The 20,147-nt window shown below is 39.5% G+C and overlaps 2 protein-coding genes and 1 long non-coding RNA gene across 7 annotated transcripts in view; all 3 read right to left on the bottom strand.

Moving 5' to 3' along the window:
- LOC149117744 (uncharacterized) overlaps window positions 1-20,147 on the bottom strand; it is a 116,419-nt gene that overhangs the window by 49,137 nt on the left and 47,135 nt on the right. The window lies entirely within an intron of this gene.
- LOC110052558 (HIG1 domain family member 2A, mitochondrial-like) lies at window positions 592-5,210 on the bottom strand. Its single transcript, XM_020758689.2, has 2 exons — window positions 4,908-5,210; window positions 592-1,080 (listed from the first exon to the last, which is right to left on the bottom strand). Exons 1-2 carry the CDS (start codon window positions 5,071-5,073, stop codon window positions 899-901), a joined length of 348 nt encoding a protein of 115 aa, XP_020614348.1. The 5' UTR covers window positions 5,074-5,210; the 3' UTR covers window positions 592-898.
- Window positions 5,299-20,147, bottom strand: part of LOC110052583 (uncharacterized) — a 24,564-nt gene continuing 9,715 nt past the window's right edge. For 2 of the 5 annotated variants that reach the window (XM_089285400.1, XM_089285397.1), the window contains exons 2-8: window positions 19,367-19,416; window positions 18,084-18,164; window positions 17,261-17,329; window positions 17,013-17,081; window positions 13,990-14,058; window positions 13,683-13,733; window positions 5,299-8,018 (exon numbers count right to left, since the gene is read on the bottom strand). In XM_089285400.1, coding sequence (XP_089141526.1) covers window positions 7,738-8,018; window positions 13,683-13,733; window positions 13,990-14,058; window positions 17,013-17,081; window positions 17,261-17,329; window positions 18,084-18,164; window positions 19,367-19,409 — 663 coding nt within the window. In that variant the 5' untranslated portion in view covers window positions 19,410-19,416 and the 3' untranslated portion in view covers window positions 5,299-7,737. The remainder of the gene's footprint in view (window positions 8,019-13,682; window positions 13,734-13,989; window positions 14,059-17,012; window positions 17,082-17,260; window positions 17,330-18,083; window positions 18,165-19,366; window positions 19,417-20,147) is intronic. The other 3 variants (XM_020758724.2, XM_089285402.1, XM_089285406.1) reach the window with 3 other exon arrangements.

The following is a 20,147-nucleotide window of genomic DNA, read 5'->3' on the forward strand; positions in this document are numbered from 1 at the left end:
TTGCTTGCCCTGCCTGCTTTTCTTCCTTGTGTGATTTTTGTCTTTTTTAAACCCAAAATAAGGTGGGGTGGGGGGAAGGGTCAGGCCTCCGGGCCCCTCCCCTAGATCCGCCACTGCATGTACATGAATGTTAGAGACAGCGTCCCAAGGATTTTGTACCACAAGGGAGGGAAGTAATCAGCCGAGGAATATTAGTTATAATTAAATTGGTTCTTGTTACAAAATGGGTCAAAAATTATCCAGAATCAATGCCAATCTGCAATTTACCATTAGCTACTATTACAGACTGTATGATGTTTAGCTGTCTTGCTGGGAACAGTTCAATGTAGTTCTAATAAACAAAGCCACTAGATCGATTGTCAAAATCACATCTTGATAAAAGTAGGCACGACAACACATTTTGTCCTAGGGTGAAACAAATTCTTAATTTTTTTTTTCCTTTTTTTTTTTTTTCGCTGAACGTTGTAACCAAACAAACTTGGTGGATTAACCTCATCATAACTGTCCACTGAGTGCTGCTATCTCCAGGGGGCTTTTAATTCACTCCCCCCAAAAAACTTTTGCAAAAAACTCTTACACGGCTTGCGTGCCTATGTTTCAACCTGTCATGCCTTTATTTCTCCTCTATCATTAACATGCAATCTACAAATTAACTAACTACAAAAACAGTGAGTCCCATTGGCTACAAACAAATGAAGCTGGCTAGTGACAAGCCAATTCACTCACGCCCAGGGCAAAAAAAATTACTAAGTTTTTTCTTGCTGTCATAATTTACATGTACCACGTAACATTCAGAACAAATAGCACAATTAGAAGTGCCATTAATGATCACACAGTTCATAGCTCCACTCTTTCAAACTTGATACTGTCACCAGTATACAGACGTTCTTGCAATAAATTATGTTTTTCCATTCTTGTTTTGATCTTGAAAAAGCATGTAGGTAACCCCAACAATAACGGCTATTAGTGTTCCTCCTTGTGCAGCAACACGAGTCCTCATCATGTATTGCTGCATGCGAGCATCTCCTCTTATAAATGAGTAAAGACCGTATGACAGAGCACCAACGGTAGCAAGAGCACCTGAATGACAAAAACAAAATATGATTCCAAAAAGTTTCAAAGAACAGCAAAAACTATACTGTACTTGAACCCTATGGGTCGGTGCCTACATGTCTATGTTCAAAGAACCATGCTCAGAGCTTTATCACCATTGCCACGCCAATTTCAATAAAAATAGGCGAGTATGTGTCTGTGTGTGTTGTATGGTGTATGTCTGACCATTTTATGCATACATGAATTCAGTTTGTAAACTGGCAATCTGGCATTTTTTAACCCACTTGTTATTTCAGGTTCCCGCTACCCATATATAATTACAACTTTTATTAATTTTACAGTGCGTTTACTGAAACTGGGGCCACCCATACAATGAAAGCCAATCAGATGACAGAACTGAAAAAGTAGATTCGAACAATTTTAAATCCAACCAAACAAAATTAATGTCCAATACAAAACGATGAAATCTCAACTTGTTCGTTGTGATACTTAAGCAACTATGGAGTCCGTTAATAAATTGTCAAGCTCAAGTCATACGTATCGCATTAGAAAATAGTGTTACTTTACTTCAGGTTTTACATTGACAAGCATGATAAACTCATTAGATTGACTGTTTTCCACTGTGAAGGTATGGCCACATAAAATATCATTTTTACAGTTGTTTAAAATCATAGTATAATAGATTTTGCCACTTTTTTTACAAAATAAATTGTGCTCCTGTAGTTTGTGCGTTTCTATGTTTACACAGCTTTTGGTCGTCCACTAGGCAGTTCTTGGAAAAACCACGTTCACTGACTCAGCAGCTGTACATTTTGGAGTTTGAGCTCCCTTCCTGGGTTATCAGTACATTGAAATAACATCATCAAAAATTCAAACAATTTTTTTTTCCACATTGTACTATTGAAGCCTCAGCATGTACAATCACTCCTAAGGCAAAAACAAAAGATGATGTGCTATGCATTGGAACCTCCCCTGGATGGAAAAATAAGAAATATATCAAACAAAGAATTCAGGTTAAAAGTCCATTTTTGTATCTAGTTAACTTTTCAATTCTCCTGCTTGAAGTTTGTTTGAAGTTAATTCAAAATTAATCCCTTTCCAATTCATACATTTTGAACCTACACATGCAAAACAGCTCAGAGACCTTTGAAGTGTTTCTATTGAACAGCCACGACAATATTCAAACCCTACACCACACACTCTGGTGGAGTATTTACAAGTGACACTCTTTTGCAGCTTTTCTTTCCAAAAAAAAAGGCATGTATTTTCTAAACCAACCAACGACCCCATACACGTAGAAAGTGCAGAATATAATTTTTCTTGAACCCACAAGCACAGGAAACTACTAACGGTTTGAGCTTGACAATTTATTCAGAAGTAACACCATAATCGCGTAAGCATCACAACAAACAAGTTGAGATTTCATTGTTTAGTACCGCACATTTGATTGGCTGCATTTGAAAATAGTACATTTGACTGGCTGGATTTGAAAATGTTTGAATCCATTGTTTCAGTCCTGCCATCAGATTGGTTTTCATTGTCTGGGTGGCTCGGGTTTCAGTAAATGCACTGTTATCAATTTATAAGATGAAAAGTAAAATAAAGGATGTTATTGTTGTTGTTAGATTATTTATTTATTCTTTATGTGGGGGTGGGGAGGGGAGGGATGGGTGAGACAATGACTCTGCCACCTTGGCTGGAACCTAAATGCAAACCTCCAAGTAATTACAATGGAAGGGTAACCTGAAAACACTGACCTCCGGTCCACGGACCCCCACTACGGACCAGGTCCGCAGACTACCTATGGACCAGTCCATGGACTCCCCCTACGGGCCCCTTCTATGGACCACCTCCCAAAATATAATAAAAATAATCAATAAATATTTCAGTTGCGGGTTGTCTAATAGATTACTCGTGACGGCGAAATTTCGAACGTTACATTGTACAAATGGGCAGACCTGGATTCCGGCTCGGGTGCAATTTATATAATTACACATTGCCATTTCCTTTGCTGTGGCCATAAAGTATACGAAAGACGCGTATGGGGAAGCCTCCGGGAAACCTCGAAATTTTTGTTCTTTCCCCTCTGCCATTTTGTTCAGCCCATCCTTCCGTGGGCACATGAACTCGTTCCAGGCTTCACAATTTACTCAGCGGGATAACAGATACAAACAAGAATAAATGGCCTAAAAATATATCTTCCATAGCCAGATTGAGCCATGAATGGAAGGTAAGAACTTTCCTTCTTACCATCGGCATCTCCTTATGCTGAAAACGGCTTTTAGGTAGTTTTTTTTGGGAGGGGGGGGGGGGGGGGGTGGGGTGTTACAAACCCAAGTCTGTTACATTTGCACAGTGTAACACTCAAAAAATCACCAACACGAGTTTGAATCTATTAGACAACCCATAAGTGAAATCTTCATTTATTATTTTTACACTATTTTAGGCTGGTCTGTAGAGGGGGTCCTTAGGGGTAGTCCATGGACCGGTCCGTAGGGTAGTCCGCAGACCCGGTCCGTTGTGGGGGTCCACAGACCGGGGGTCAGTGTTTTCGGGTTACCCACAATGGAATGCTGGAGCTTTGCCTTTGGGGTGCAACTGTGTAACACTGTTAACTTACATAGAGAAGGATATAAGTTATATTTGTCTTACATTTGCATCGAGTAAGAAGGTTTTCATCCAAACAGCAAGACATCAATTAAACATATCACTGGACTGATTGTATCGTGCAGTGATCTCATTCTGGCTATACTATGGAACGATCTGGCTTGGAAAGATCTACTCATAGACGGTCATAGAACGAACGATCTGACACAACACATGAGCTTACATAATGTCAGATAATGTATAAAGCTAATTATCGTTACAATCTGCAGGACGTAACATGTCGATTATTTCAATAGTCGATAAAAATCGATCATTGTCGATCGTTGTCGATACTAATCAATCAACAAAGATCAGAAATCGATAAAAGTCGATCACACAATTTATTGTGATTATCGACTTTGTTCGATTATGATTGATTTTGATCGATTTTGATCGATTTTGATCGATTTCAATCGACAAGTATCGGAAATATAAAATACGATGTATGGCGTAGACACGCGTAGGTTGCGGACTGGTACAACAGTCACAGGTGCAAGGACAAGCAAGGGGCATACAAACCCGGCGAATTTAGCCAACCTAGCAGAGAGGGAGTAGAGTCGTAACAGCTTGTATTTTTCAAATGTTGAACTAAGTAAAAACACTGATGAATAAAATGTTAATTTACTTTACTTTACTTCTTAATTACTTTATTGGCCTCAATTTTTTTCCCGCATCTAGTATAAATTTTGACCCGTTCTGTCACCCCGAAGAAGCACGACTTTGAATTCCCAGGATCTCTCATCTCCCCGCCTAGAGAGACCCTGGGAACTAGTTTGGTTCGAGTTATGTAAAAGATCGCGATTTAGTTCAGCTGAAACTGTTAATCGATCATTTCTCGAGGTAATTTAAACATTTTATTGTGTAATGAATAACAGACCACTTCGCTGTTCAGGTTTTCATTTAAGTTTATTGCCACACACATTTACTTAAGAGCTGTTTACACTCGGCATAAAAAAAGTCACTGGAGGTATTATTGGTTTGGTTACTTGAATTTCGCAGCTGATTGAAACATTTGTCTGCATTTTTGTCGATAAAATCGATAATCAGTTGAAAATCTTGTGATTATCGACTTTTATCGACAAATTTAACTTGTCGATTGACAATTATCGACAAACATCGAGTACTATCGACTTATCGACTACGTTTTCGATGATCGACTGTGATCGACATGTTACGTCCTGCAATCTGCAATAAGTCATTGAACTTACCTATAGGAACGAAAGGATTCTCTTTAGTCTTTCTTCTAAATTTCTGTCCCATAGTTTCAGGTTCATATGACGGATGGGGAGTCCACTGGAAAAATTCCTCCATTTGCTTTTCCTGGCTAATATCATCGCTAGCTATCTTCTCTTCCTCTGACAGTAAAGGCGCCATCTTGAATTTACTTGCCGCCTGCCGTGAATTTCAGCGGTTTCCTGTAAAACTATCCTCAGGCTGCCTCGGTCTAAATACCGAACAAGTGGACAGTCTATTTCTGGCTTTCTGATTGGCTACTCAATCCCAGAACAGTGTTTCCTGTCCAGAGAAGGGAAATTTTAGCGGTCCTTAATCATGAAGCCGTCCCTGCTTACCCAAAGAAAACTACAAACTCAGCCTGACAACATTTACATGAATGGTTTTATTCCATTTAGCCGTCAAGTTAGCGATTGCAAAAACAGACACACATGCAATGATTTCTTTACAATTGTATTGTATCTCCCAAAGTAAAACAAGATATATTGTGCAAACTTGTTGTAAAAAGCAGAGGGGAAAAAAAGTTAATTACCGGCCTGAGGTCAGTTCTGTAGCAATAAAAATAATAATAATAACAATAACAATAACAACAATAATAATAAAAATAGTCATAATAATAACAATGATAGTAAAAATAGTAAAAATAATAAAAATAATATTAGATTTAAATAGCACTGAAATTATAAAATATTCTAAAGTGCTTTACAATGTAAGATTAAGATTACAGTAAAAATATAAGCAAAATGTGTTTAAGAATAATACAATTTAAAAAACATATTATATGACTGTGTTTCACAGAGACTGGGAACTACAGAATTCACAAATTTGATTGGCTGAAATCGATATTGAAAGCAGTATAGATTTTCCCATCTAGACCAGTTACATTTTGCGGTGAAAAAGTTGCAAACTAAAATGCAAAAATATTGACTATTTTTTTCTAACAATATTTATTTATGGAAGTGCCAAAAAGTCTGATGAGAAAGACTTTGGCAGAATTAAGTTTGGCTCATCGCTGTTCGCAAGCAAAATGTCAGCTAGAACACACCAGTTACATTAAACAAATTAAATTTTTCTTGTTTGCCATATAGCAAACAACTTATTAACCAAGCTTAGTCAGTCTGTATAGGAGAATCTTGACCTCGGTCGTGTGTACAGACCTCACTGCATTCGGTCTGTACTCACAACCTCGGTCAAGATTCTCCTATACAGACCTGCTTGGTTAATAAGAGCCAATTATAAGACTATGGCATGTCATATATATACTAATTTGAAAATTGAGATTGAGTAGCCAATCAGAATGCAACAAATGGACTATGTACTGGTTCATCCTTGGACAGCATTTTTAAATGGACCTCCCAGTCCGTTAATGCATAAATATGCATTACAGCCGAGGAGTCAGAGTTGAGCACAGTTAATTTTTGTTTCTCTCCATGATTCCAAGCTTCATGACCCAGTTTGCAACTAACGCAAAGAATACAAAGGCCTGGCCATTATGTTCTTCACCCTCTGTGTCCATTCTCGCCCCAGAGGAGGCGATCCTCTTGGTCAGCACCAAGAATCGTGGTAACTGACGACTGACCTAACCTGATTTTCTGAGCCTGTGCAGAGTGTTAGTTTCGTATTCCCATCCAATCAGATTTGTCAGATTTGACAGAAAGTATGCGAATCGCGAACGGCCGGTGTCAGACCCGCTTGAAGAGCTGACCAATAGGAGCATGGCCTTTAAGGACAAGAATGCTATAAACACTCTGATCGTCAATTGCCAAGGAACCAGAAAGACTAATACCTCCCGCAACTTTTACCTAAAATTTTAACTGTATTTTATACTACTTCTGGCGGTTTACACTGAGTACAAGAGGCTACGCATATAAAGCAAGGACTAAAACAGTAAAAAGTCACTATGCTTTTGCACAAGACAAAACTATTGGTAAAAAAATGCACTTCTAAAGGGCAGGCTCTTTGTGATCATATAACACAAACAATTGTTATCTTTTTAGAAACCTCCAAAAAACATTAAAGTTTTAAGAGAAGACCTCTAAGAAAGAAATATTCATGATCAAGTAACCATCAAACTAAACCTTCAAACTAAACCGAGGTATCTCATGATATAAAAAAATGGAGCAATTTATAACCTCTCTGACAATATCATTCTATCTTATTATTTAAAACTACATACATCTATAAAGACTGTGGTTTCTGCTTTAATGTGTTACTGATGCATTTACCTAATAAATTATGTTCAGGTTATTAAAGTGGGTCCAGATAAATATGCCAGACATTGATAAATGCAGCTTTTGTAACGGCGACCACACCCTACAACATTCTCGCTGCATGCATACTTGGTGCTTAGCAACCAGTACCACAACGATACCGGAGTCAGCCTAAAGTGTCAGTTGCCCGCTGGAAAGCTAGGGGTCTGCCTTTTCTCTTAAGGTATGACAAGCGTTTACCTTCACGACTCTGCAAACACAAAATGGCGCTATGGACAAGAAGAGGGTTTGGCATCTCTAATCCTGTACTGCATTGACCAGTTCGAGAGAAAAGCAGACTGCAGGAAGTCTGGCACCCTCAGGTGGACAAGAAAAGGTTTAGGCTGAGTGCGGAAGCTAAGGCGATGGACATGTCAGGCTATGTTGATTAATAAATTATAGTTCATAACTACATTTTACACCATAAGTATGATGTCTGAGATGTATTCTAGCACGTCTTTCACTAGTGATACAAAGAAGTATGCCCCATAAACACAACGTTTTCTAAACAAATGCAATATCATTTGGTTTTCCAGAATTAGGTACTTGGATACTGTCACTTAAAACAGTACTTCTCCGCCAAGTCTTTTCTTTCCACCAGGTTGTGCTTTAAAGCATCAGATAAGGACTTGTAATTAGCCTCAGAACCTTGCTTCTGTTTCCAATGTTTCAACATCTGAAACCCCCTTTCATGGAGTGGTTCAAAATCTTTAGCTATGCCTTCAAGTTTTGATTCATTGATGTTTAATCGACGACCAAGATTCATCCACTTGTCGCCGATACTCTGGCCCAGTCCTTCTAATACTTCATCCCTAGGCACACTTGCCTTGAGCACAACTGGAAAAAGAGTTTGTCAGTACAAACAAATTATTTTAGAAAACTCAGCTTGAATTTCCACTACTGAAATTAGCATTTCGTGGGCCTTGAACAGGGTTTTCAATATAGTTAAATGAAATTTAACATAGTTAATGACTAGGAGCTAGTCTGGTCAGTAGCGTTTTTATAGGCAGTTGTTAGTGTCTTGGCCGTCTGTGAGCATTTGGTTAGTGTTTGGTGCGTTCTGTAGCGTTTGATATAGTTCAATGAAATTTTACATAGTTTATGACCAGGAGCGAGTCTGGTCAGTAGCGTTTTTGTAGGTGTTTGTTAGTGCCTTGGCCATCTGTTAGCGTTGGTTTAGCGTTTGGTGCGTTCTGTAGCGTTTGCAACAGTCATATGCTCGTGAGAGCCCTGGGGCTGACATTGTCCAGCAGTATTTTTGGTTAGTGCATGTGTTGTCGTCCCATGTGCTCGCAGTGTGTTCATCGCTCTGTTAGTGTGGCATTGTGGATTGAATTATAGTTTAGCGGTTCTTGGCATTCCCTCCCTATCCCCCCCCCCCCCCCCCTCTTTTCAGCATTTTATTTCATTTCATTTTATTTTTCTTTTTTCCACCAATGCCATCTGGCTTGAGTGTGACGGGTGCCTGTAGGGAGCTTGGCGCGGGGGGCTCATGGCTTGGTTGCAGGTTGGGCTGGCCGTTGGGCTGTTCTAGCGCCTTGGGGATGTGACTGCGGTTGCAGCCCCCGGGCTTCGTAGGCACCTTCCCTCCACTAGCGACTTGGACGTTAATTCACAATTGAAGTAGCAGGAGAGTAGTGTTAAGTAGCAGGAGAATGAATCTGGAAGAGTTAAGCTCTTTCTGGGAACAAGTGAAGCTCCCATTCCTCTCTAGGGGGGTCTGGGGGCATGCAGGAAATTTTGAATTTTTAAACCCTCTGAGATGCCATTTCCTGTTATCTGACAGCAAATTTCATTCCTCTAGCTATCAGAACATTGTTTTACAATGTTTCCAAAATGTTTGGTTATTTGAATTAGCAAACAAATGAAGTTAAATCAAGAGCTCTAACCCTGTTACTTTATTGAAATTATGTTTAGCCATTTCATAGGTTGTAAGATCTTACCAAATATAATGTGTGATCAAAGTGTGGAAATAACCAAGTCCTCAAGAGAGAAACACACCAGCTGCCAATCCTAGATGACTGAATGCCAGGTCTGGCGTGAACGAAGATATTCTTGACTGTTGACCTGACTGCAGGTTACTGGCATTGCGTCCTTGATCATGAATCAAGTCTACTCACTACCTTTGCAACCCCTTTCAGCAGGTATAGAGGGAGAAGACTTCCATTTGGTTTGTCAGCATTCAGCCAAATTTTTCAGAAGTGAGTTAGCCAACCTACAGAGAGCTTAACCTTAGAGAACCTACACCTAGCTGACACCCCTTCCAGAGCATACCTGTCGACCACCACCCACCCTACTGGAGCTGAATTTGAACACATCAACACAACAGCATTTCTCCCCGAGCCCACTTTGAGACTTCAAGAGATCCAACAGGCTACTGAGAGTGACGAAGCATTGCGAATCCTCAAGAACGTCATTCTGCACGGATGCCCAGAACACCGCGATCAAAGGCCATCACACATAACAACACCTAACCAACAGCTTATGGCATGGCATGAAGCAAAAGCTGCATGCGTCACACCCGGTGCTCAATCCTGTCTACGACAAGCACAGGAAACTATCTTTTGGCCCGGTATGAATGCTGAAGTGAAGGAGATAATCACGTCCTGTGAAAACTGTCGCAAATACCAAACCAACATCAACCAGAAGGAGTCTCTGATGCCACATGACGTGCCCAGCCAACCATGGGAACAAATACGAGTTGACCTGTTCAAGCTAAACAAGAAAGAATTTATGGTAACTGTGGATTACTGTAGCAACTTTTGGGAGGACAACTGCCTGACAAGTACTACCTCAGTAGCCATAATCCTGAAACTCAAAAACTTTTTTGCACAGTGTGGTTGCGCTGACTGCCTGATCAGTCACAATGGCCCGCAGTTCACCTCATCAGAGTTCACCAAGTTCGCTAAAGAATGGGACTTCGAACACAGAACCAACAACCCAGACAACAGTAAAGCAAACGGGAAAGTGGAATCAGCAGTGAAAACAGCAAAGAACCTTATCTGGAAAGCCCTGGATTCCAGAACAAACCCGTACATTGCTATTCTCAACTATTCCAACACGGCGAACCAAGGAATGGAACGGCGAGTCAAGCCCTGTTAAAAGCTTAATAAACAGGAGAACATGGACACTCCTTCCCACGACGAAAGCCCTCCCACCACAAACAGACAGAGAAATAACCAAATACTACAACTAACACACTCATGACTTGCCCACCCTTGCAGAAGGAGATGTCGTACAAATGAAACCCTTTTAACTAGGAACTAAGGTGTGGAAGAAAGGCATAGTCACATCACGGCTAGACGAGACATCCTATGTAGTGGAAACGCCTGACAAAGAGATATACAGAAGGAACTGCTAGCACCTAAGGAAAACCAAAGAGAGTCCTGCATGACGCCCCAAAGATACCAGATATAACACCTGTTATGTACAGTAACCTGGGTAGCCTCGGTACTAGGGTGCACGCTAGCCTTGTTATCATGTATATATAAGGTAGAATGACTTTCAAAATAAACGGTTGTTTTGTTCCTGTGGTACGTTGCTGTCCACTTGTTGAAACATGGTGTCAGAAGTGATTCTACGGACCCAATAAGAATGCCTACAACAGAAGGATCAGCGGAAGAAGGACAGCTGAGTGGCAGCAGAGAAGATAGAATAACTCAGCTTAAACTGCCAGGGCCACTTGATTTCGAAGCTATAGACTTGGCTGACAGTTGGAAGAGATGGAAGCAAGAAGTAGAGTTGTACATGGATCTAGCAATGCGTGGTAGAGAGGATTCAAGAAGGTGAAGCTGTTTTTGTATTTAGTTGGGAGTCAGGGACAAGAAATTTACTGTACGATGAAATTCGAAGTACCCCAACACAAACGAAATTTGAAGCAGGTCATGGATGCATTCAGAGAGCACTGTAATCTGAAGACAAACGAAACTGTTGAGAGGTAAAAGTAATACTCAGTGTCCATGCTGCAAGTGATCATGAATATGTTAGGAAGCTGTTTGCTACAATAAGCCTTGCAAATTTGATGGTGAAGTTTCAGCTGGATAATGGAGCAACTTGTACCCTGCTACCCGCAAAGTACTTTGAGGATAGGAATGAACTAACTGTGACCAGGAAATGGCTCACAATGTGCAATGATACAATGATATAGCCTTTGGGTACATGCACGATGGAGGTACTCAACCCCAAAAACTCCAAGTCTTACAATGTGGAGTTTGTAGTTGTCGACAGTGACAGGGCCTGGTACCGATCCTGGGAAACCAAACCATGCAGCATATGAACCTGATTAGAGTGCAACAACACAATGTGATGTCAGTTCACCGCTGAACAACTCTTAAAGGATTAAGCTAGCCCGATGTCTTCGAGGGCACTGGAAAGTTGGAGGGTCAGTACAAGCTTGAAGTCGAAGACGTTGCTACGCCAGTGGTTCATGCGCCAAGGAGAGTTCCTGTAGTGCTCAAGGGTAAACTGAAGGAAGAACTGGAGCGTCTTCAGAGCCTTGGTATCATAGAGCATGTCACTGAACCTACCCCATGGGTTTCAAGTCTTGTACGTAACTGTACAAAAACCTAATGGACAAATTTGAGTACGCATTGACCCCAAAGACCTGAATCGAGTGTTAAGGAGAAGCCACAACCCAACCCCGACCATAGACCAGGTACTTCCAGAGCTTTCAAGGGCAAAAGTGTTCTCAACCGTAGATGCTAAGAATGGATTCTGGCATGTTGAACTTGACAATGACAGCTCATGTCTTACAACTTCCAATTCACCCTTTCAACGATTTTGTTGCCGTTGTCTTCCCTTTGGGCTTTGCACTGCTCCAGAGGAGTTTCAGCGGAGACTGAACCACACCCTAGGGGGCTTAAAGGGCGTCCGCACCATTCACGATGACATCCTGGTTTTTGGTGAAGGCTCCACAGAAGATGAAGCGCTAGTAGATCATGATTGAAATCTGCGCTCGCTAATGCAGAGGTACCGTGAGCAGAATATCAAGCTGAACAAGGTCAGGAAGAAGTTCCTTTCTTGGGTCATCTGATCTCGAAAGACGGTCTTACAGCAGATCCAGCAAAGATCAAGGTTGTCTTGGTGATGCCAAGATGCCAACCCCAACAGATGTGGCCAGTGTACAAAGGTTCATTGGATTCAGAAATTACCTGAGCGAGTTTCTACCACTGATGTGAGCCCCACTGGAAACTCACACTCCCTGACGTAGAATGGTCCTGGACCAACCTTCATGACAGTGCAGTCCAACAAGTGAAACAGCTGGTTACCAATGCTCCAGTTCTCAAATATTTTGATACGACAAAGGGCGTCACCCTGCAGTGCGACGCGTCAGACAAGGGGCTTGGAGCAGTCCTACTGCAAGACAGCAACCCCATTGCGCATGCAAGCCACGTGCTGACGGATCCCAAAACTCGCTATGCGCGGATCGAGAAAGAGCTCCTTGCAGTTGGTTATGGACTGGAGAAATTCCACACCTTCAAGTAACTGTGGAATCGGATCAGAAACCATTGGAAGTGATCGTTCCGAAACCACTCCACCTAGCACTAATGAGGCTCCAGCGCATGCTCCTAGGAGTTCAAGCTTACTTGATCAACCTTGGCCATAGGAAGGGGTCCACCATGTACCTTGGTGACACACTGAGCCAGGCATATCTTCCCTACGACGGTAGTCAATTGCTTCAGACGTCGAGAGCATCAACATGATGCAGGATGCGTGCCTAAAACCATCTACTCTCCAGGAAATCAAACAGCACACAGCAAAGGACGACAGCCTTCAAGAACTAATCAAGGTTATCAAGGCAGGCTGGCCCAAGACAAAGGAGGAACTTTCTCATCTCGTATTACCGTACTTTGGAATACGTGACGAACTGAGTGGTGACAATGATGTGGTTGTCAGGGAAGAGAGATTAGTTAGTGGTATCCATGTTATGTATAGTAGTCTAGGTAGCCTCGGTACTAGGCTGCATGCTAGCCTTGTCATCATGCATAATTATATAAGGTAGAATGACTTTCAAAATAAACGGTAATCCCTGTCTCCCCATGCCCAATATATAAATGGTGCAGGACGACTATAACAGTAGTCACAGCTCGAGAGTGCTTTATTCAGCTGAACATTCAAGTGCAACGCGATACAAGCCTATGTTAGCGCTGATTGAATATAGATTGACATATTGTTTAGTTGAAAGAAAATTCTATAATTCCAGTAGTTTTCTAGGATTTTACGGTACCTTGCAAACCCGTTATGAGTCATCTTCAACAATTCACATACGAATCATTATTTAATCTAAATGAAAACCATCGCATGTATCATCGAAAAAAGAAACAATTGCATTCCCATACAGCTGCTTTGTGATAGAGTCTAATCTTTTAACGCTCTCATTCTCTTATACTGAATGGCCTTGGTCTCTATCTGCCAGTACTCTTCGAATTTGGCCCACAGAAGGGACAGTGGGTTTAACTTTAAAACTGTACAGCATAAAGAAGTCATACAAATACCAGTCACCTTCACCTTTTTTCTCTGGTCTTGCTGCCTTGGCTGGTGGTGTCTTGGTACCTGTTTCGTGAGAAACTACTAGAGTCAGTACAACACATGAACAAACATCACCATTACTAGATGCACTAACTTTTGAAATATAGGATCAGTAGAACAGTGGAAATGTTTTTGAACTTTAATGATCTAAGTGTCTTCCCCTGTTACCAGGACTCAGGTGCATTGTATCGATCTAACTCTTGTTGAGTTCAGTTTTGCATGATATGGCAAATATAGCATTCATAAGAATTTTGTATGTGTAGCAATCAATCACAGTCACCTCCGCTCATTTGTTTCCTCACTGTAGCTTGAGTGGTACCCTTCTTGCTAACAGTCGTCCAACCTGTAGCTGGAACAAAAGAACTACAATACTACCAGACATGATAACTAATGAAGAACATCAGCAGCACAGTGAAATTCTACTTTGGGTAGGTGAGCACAGAAACCATCATCATCATCATCAACTTTATTTCTATTGGGATTTTTTAAAATAGCACTGTTGTGCTAGTATCTCCGAAAACACTTAATAATTAACTAGAAAAACTAAGTATTTTAAATGGATTTATATAAAAACTAATTTACCGTGATCGTCTATTGTTCTTAAATTGTTTGAGTTTGTGTTTAAACATAGAAAGGGTATCAGCCTTCTGAGTAGTGTCCGGTAATTTGTTCGATGCATTAGAGGCGAGATAGCGGAAAGAGTGAGGACCAAATGTTGTTGTCCTAACAGCAGGTGGCTTCAGTTTGGCATAACCTCTTAAAATATAGGAACCGGCCTCACGCACCTGTAGATAAGTTCATAAAATCGACGGTGCAGCCATCAGAGTAGAATGCCCAGAAACCAAAATTATTTGTAATTAAGGTGTCTCGATACAGTTTTTTGGACCATACCAAGCGTTTTCCTTTCATCAGATGGCTATAAAAATTACACCAGTTGTTGGAAATAGATATTGAAGTTTTGTAAAATGTACTTTTCTTAAGGCATTTGATGTTTACATGTAAACAATAAACAAAATGAATGAAAATCGATAAAAGATGAATTTTGCACGAACCAGAGCAGTGATATAAAAGACCTTAATCACCAATGTCTTAAACTATGGAGCACGACAAGTGGAATAATTATGCAAGATTAAAGAAATTCTGAGCATTTTTGATTTCATGTAAATCAAAAAGTCATTTCAAATCATTCTTTTTTGTATAAATAGTACATGGAGTCAGAGGGACACTCACAGTGTGCAAGCCTGCAAGTAACAGTCGGTCATCGGACAATTGTCCGGTAAATTTGGGGTTTTGACAGGTAAAAGCTTAGTCTAGTCGGACACTCTGACCGGCCGGGCATTTCTGCTAAATGAAAAATATTTTAACTAGAAATTTGTGACTTATTTTGTTATACTGCCACACAATACTACGCAAAAATGTTTTGTTATCAGTTTTGTTTTTATTCCATTTCTGAGAAATAATTCTATCATGCACAATGTGTCGTCTCAAATGTCATGTCGATTATTCAAGTTACATGTTAATCTATGCATTTTGCAGTGTGTCGTGAAAGATCGTGAAGCCCCATTTAGTCCGCATTATGTTCGTCTGAAAAACTACAAAAATCTGAGTTCTTATGTCGTTCCTCGTAGTTTAATATCTGCAAGTGTTGTGGAATTAATTTTGAGTCGTAATTTGACCCGATTGAAATATTATGCAAATTGGATACACAGCCCAAATTCTCATGTTTCGTTTATCGGAATGCAATTGCTTTCAAAAACTTTAAAATCTCTAAAACGTAACCAAATGTTTTTCTAATCCGTATCATCAAAAATCAGTTTTATAGCTCTTTATAGGTTTTTATACTTCTGTGGTTCAATATACTTTGAATTAGTTTCTGTATCACAGACATGTTTTTGTGAAAAGGGTGAATGTACAAATTAGTCACGCTTTGTGGTCACGACCACTTCCAATTCGAATTTCATCTACTTATGCAAATTTTTTACTCAATTGACCCCGAAACTTTTCAGGGGAAACTTGCCTTCAGAAAAAGTCGAAGAATTCATTTCAGCCAATTTTTAAGTCTCTGAATGTTATTGTCAGTTTTTATACTGATGAGCTGTCTAAGCGGGATATTTCCCCGTGGTTTTCTGGGAAACTTGATATGCGGGAAACTACGGAATACACGTGTGAGCAAGTGAGTGAAGGCAAACTAGGGGTACAATTGTTTGTAAATTTGTCGATTTTCAACTGTAAAATAATACCCGACTTAATGTAAAGGTTCCCTTTCTGTTGCTAGTATCAAGTTTACATTCAATTGATTTTACTTTTAAGCCATTTGCAACCAACATTTTTGCGAAGGGTCTACACTGAAATACCAAACTGTCTCAAATGTCTCTTATTTTTAATTTCTAACGACAAAAAAAATTGTCCGACCAGACTGGCTTTTTGTCAGGTCAAAACTTGTCTTTGGCCTGACAAATGACCTGCTTATAGACAAAAATTATTTGTAGGCTTGCAGTGTGCGAACAGAGAAACACCTTGTGTCAGTAAAGAACATCAATCATAACGAACAGAGAACAGAGAACAGAGAACAGAGAAACACCTTGTGTCAGTACAGAACATGAATAATAACATCACAATGTCTAAACCCAGTAATTCATAATGGAAAACATCAAATTCTACTACAGTTGAACATTCTAGAACTTTAATTATCAAAGTGTTTTCTCCTGTTACCAGCAATGATGCATTGTACAGTCAAACCACCGGTTGCCACCACCTCTCATAAGCGACCACCTCTCCTCAGCGTGACCAGTTTTCCAAAATACCAAAACTTTCTAAGTCAAATCACTATATTTAGAACCTCTTGTAAACAGCCACCTCTTGTAAGTGACCACATAAGCAACAACTTAATGACAGATAATAGAGTGGAAATTGGATAAGGTGTCGCATTCCTGTACTACCCAAGAATGCGGGTCGCATTAGTACAAGTGACCGAATTTTTCTCAATGGGGTCAGAGGTAGCGTTTTTTTTTTCTCAAAATTGACTTTTTACATGAAATATAAAACATTTAAAAAATGGCATGTCTCTGCAGTTAACATATGCTAATGAAGCAAAATTTTGACCCAGTATGGTCTAACACTGGGTCTAAGCTTTCACAAGCAACCACCTCCCTAAGCAACCACCTACAGGAACGCTTGACATTTAGGGGCGTCGCTTATCAGAGGTTCCACTGTATCTAGCTCCTGTTGAGCACAGTTTTACACCACATGGCAAAAAATACCCTGTAAGAGTTTTGTATGTGTGTAGCAATCAATCAGAGTCACCTCCACTCATTAGTTTCCTCACTGTAGCTTGAGTGTTTCCCTTCTTGCTAACAGTCGTCCGAGCTGTAGCTGGATCAACAAAATAACTACAATTACGAGACATAATAACTTAAGATCAAGAGCATCAGTAGCACAGTGGACTTCTACTTTGGTAGAAGAGCACAGAAACTGTCATCAGTTTTGCACCATAAAATCATGGCAAAAATACCCTCTAAGACTTTTGTATGTGTAAGCAATCAATAAGTCACCTCCGCTCTTCTGTTTGCTCACTGTAGCTTGAGTGATTCCCTTCTTGCTAACAGTTGTCCTAGCTGTAGCTGGAACAAAAGAACTACAATTATTACCAGGCATGATAACTAATGAAGAGCAATCAGTAGCACAGTGAAATTCTACTTTGGGTAGGTGAGCACAGAAACCATACAAAGCATTTTTGTTTCATCGGATCACTATGAAAATTACACCAGTTGTTGGAAATAGATTGAAGTTTTGTAAAAAATACGTATTTTTTTTTACAGCATTTGATGTTTCCATGGAAACAATAAACAACAGAAACGATTCTTTCCCTTGTCCTTCTTGCTAACAGCTGCAGTAAGTAAAGAACTAAAATTACCAGACATGATAACTTGTAATGGAAAGCACAAGGAAATTTATCGCAATTTTGATGACTGTTGGTAGTGTTAGACCTCTAGTCACTGTATTGAGTTTGAACAGTGCAAAAATTACAGCAGAGAGCACTGAACATATTGTACACACACAGCAATGTTCTCAATAAAAAACAAAATAAATTACAATAATGTCTATCGTAATTTATTAGAGACAAAGTTACATCAGCTTTAGCTGGTTTTCATGCAGGTCCTCTATGCTGGTCAAATTTGAAGGTGGTAGTTTTCAAAGAGAGTGGGAAACCAGAGTACCCGGAGAAAAACTCTCAGAGCAAGATAAGAACCAACAACTCAACCCACATATGGCACTGGTCCGGAATCAAACCCAGGCCACACTGGTATGAGGCGAGTGCTCCCACCACTGCACCATCCCTTCTCCCCTGAAAAAGACGTAATCAGTCATAGTCACCTTTCATTGTTTTAGCTTGAGTGGATATTTTTGTTTGTGTCTTTGTCCTTTTACCTCCAGATACATGTACTTTGGGAGGACCTGCATGTCGCATAAATCACACACTCATGAAGAATGCATACATTACTATCATCATCATTAGTATATAACACACTCTTGGCATTTCAAACAATCTGATTGGTTCGCTATGTCTAACTAATAAACAATTATTCCATGAATGCACTTTGGATATGAGATAATAAATAGCAGCTCCCACAAGCTGGGTGCATAGTGCCAAGTTTGCTATAACCATTCAGATCCAACAATCACTGCAGGTTTAGTAGGATATTGTTTTACTACAAATGCCCCCAAAATATAGAAAACTATTAATGCGTGATCCTTACTTGACACTACTACAGTGGCTTGATTCTTACATGTACTCATTTACCTCGCCGTGCACTTCGCAGCTTGGTAAATGTTGTGCCACTATTCACATCAATTTCAAAGAATAATTGTTAATTATATGCAGCTCTTTAACAATTAGATTAGGAGTTCGAGATTTCTATGAGGTGACAGTGGATGAGGCTGATTTAAGGCCTAATCAACTATCACTGCATAGAATTCAAGAGCAAGTAATCTAATTGTTTTAGTAGAATTCTAACTGAACTAAATGTAACCTATGGTTTCCAATTAATTTTCCACATATTATTTAACCTTCACACTTTAAAATAAAGTCGCACAGACTGAATTGTCATTAGAAATTTGCAGTTGATTACACATGCACATTCGTTTTATCACTAAATTCAAGTTTTTAAAGTCAAAACACCGTTTATGACCTTCTTTTAGTCTTCTCAGGAATTTAATTATCCATTTGCATCTTTCCTCCAAAATTTCACTCCTTATGGTCTTCACTCTTTTAAGTATTTTGCTTCCAAAATTTGGAACTCTCTACCTGAGAACTTTAGAGTGGAACCTACTTTAACTGGTTTTAAACACCTCGTAAAAACAGTCTCGTTTCAGGTATAATAGCTGATTACTACACTAATTATTCATTTTATATATATAAGGTAGCCAAAATTAATTATTGTTAGTAGTTAGTACTTTTTGTTTTTATATTTGCAATGTTTATTATCCTTGAAAATATTAGCTTTTTTTAATTAGCTGACCCTGTAAATTTGAATCAAAATAAAGTTATTATGTATTTGTGTATGTATGTAACTGCCCGTGACCAGTGTTGGCCTTTGTTCCACTTCTGTTGTCATCACTGGTACCTTTGACTAAAGTTGGCATCACCCATGTCTTACCTGCCATTCTTTTGCGGGAATTTGATGCATTGGTTTTAGCCATGTCAAGTCTTCAAAAAGAAAGCATTAAAATTGTTATTTAATTTTTGTTCCTTTCACCAGATGACTAGCATTTTTTTTAATAATGCAAATTTAGACAACTTACATGCACATTCAACCCTCTTTTATGGCTTACTTTCAAGGAACCCTTTGATTGCATGTACAAATCAAAATCGAACACTGAACTTTGTCATTGTGTGAATACATGTATGATTTCCAAACCAATCGAACTCAATCGAACAAATCAAACCAAATTGCCCTGACAATCCATTAGATTATGTTTGAATGAGTTTGGCAACCAAACTAAAAGTTAAGCAGTCATTTCAAAGGATTACATTCAATTGTGCTCGGTGAATAAATTCACTTAAACAAAGATCGTGTTATGGGCAGAAACAAAAACATTGATGCATTTTATATGTGGTCTCAAAAACACAAAAACCATGTGTTCTACATGTACCACAGAGGGTAAAAGGGTAAAGGTTAAAGGTTAAAGGTTAAAGGTTTGGGGAACAAGGGAACATGATCATTTTATTTCCAGCTGGGAACAATTAAGATATGTTATTGGAATTCATTTGAGGGAACAAGGGTATCTCTACAACTAAAGGGAACTTTGACAACAAAGTCTATACGTCTGGGGGAAAATGGAATTTATTAAATAGGGAACAAGGAAGAAAAATGAAATTTTCAACACTGTTTTCAAGGGATCAAGGGAACATAGACTACCCCCTTTGAAAGTAGCTCA

This window comes from Orbicella faveolata, unplaced genomic scaffold, assembly GCF_042242905.1.
Source record: "Orbicella faveolata isolate gen_17 unplaced genomic scaffold, um_ofav_v1 contig_1, whole genome shotgun sequence".
NCBI classification, from domain to species: domain Eukaryota; kingdom Metazoa; phylum Cnidaria; class Anthozoa; order Scleractinia; family Merulinidae; genus Orbicella; species Orbicella faveolata.

Bases quoted from the DNA above. Each gene is read 5' to 3' on its own strand.
- LOC110052558 (XM_020758689.2), bottom strand. From the start codon at position 5,073: ATGGCGCCTTTACTGTCAGAGGAAGAGAAGATAGCTAGCGATGATATT. The intron at 1,081-4,907 runs GTAAGTTCAATG...TTTGTCATTCAG, and splicing joins GAATCCTTTCGTTCCTATAG to GTGCTCTTGCTACCGTTGGT.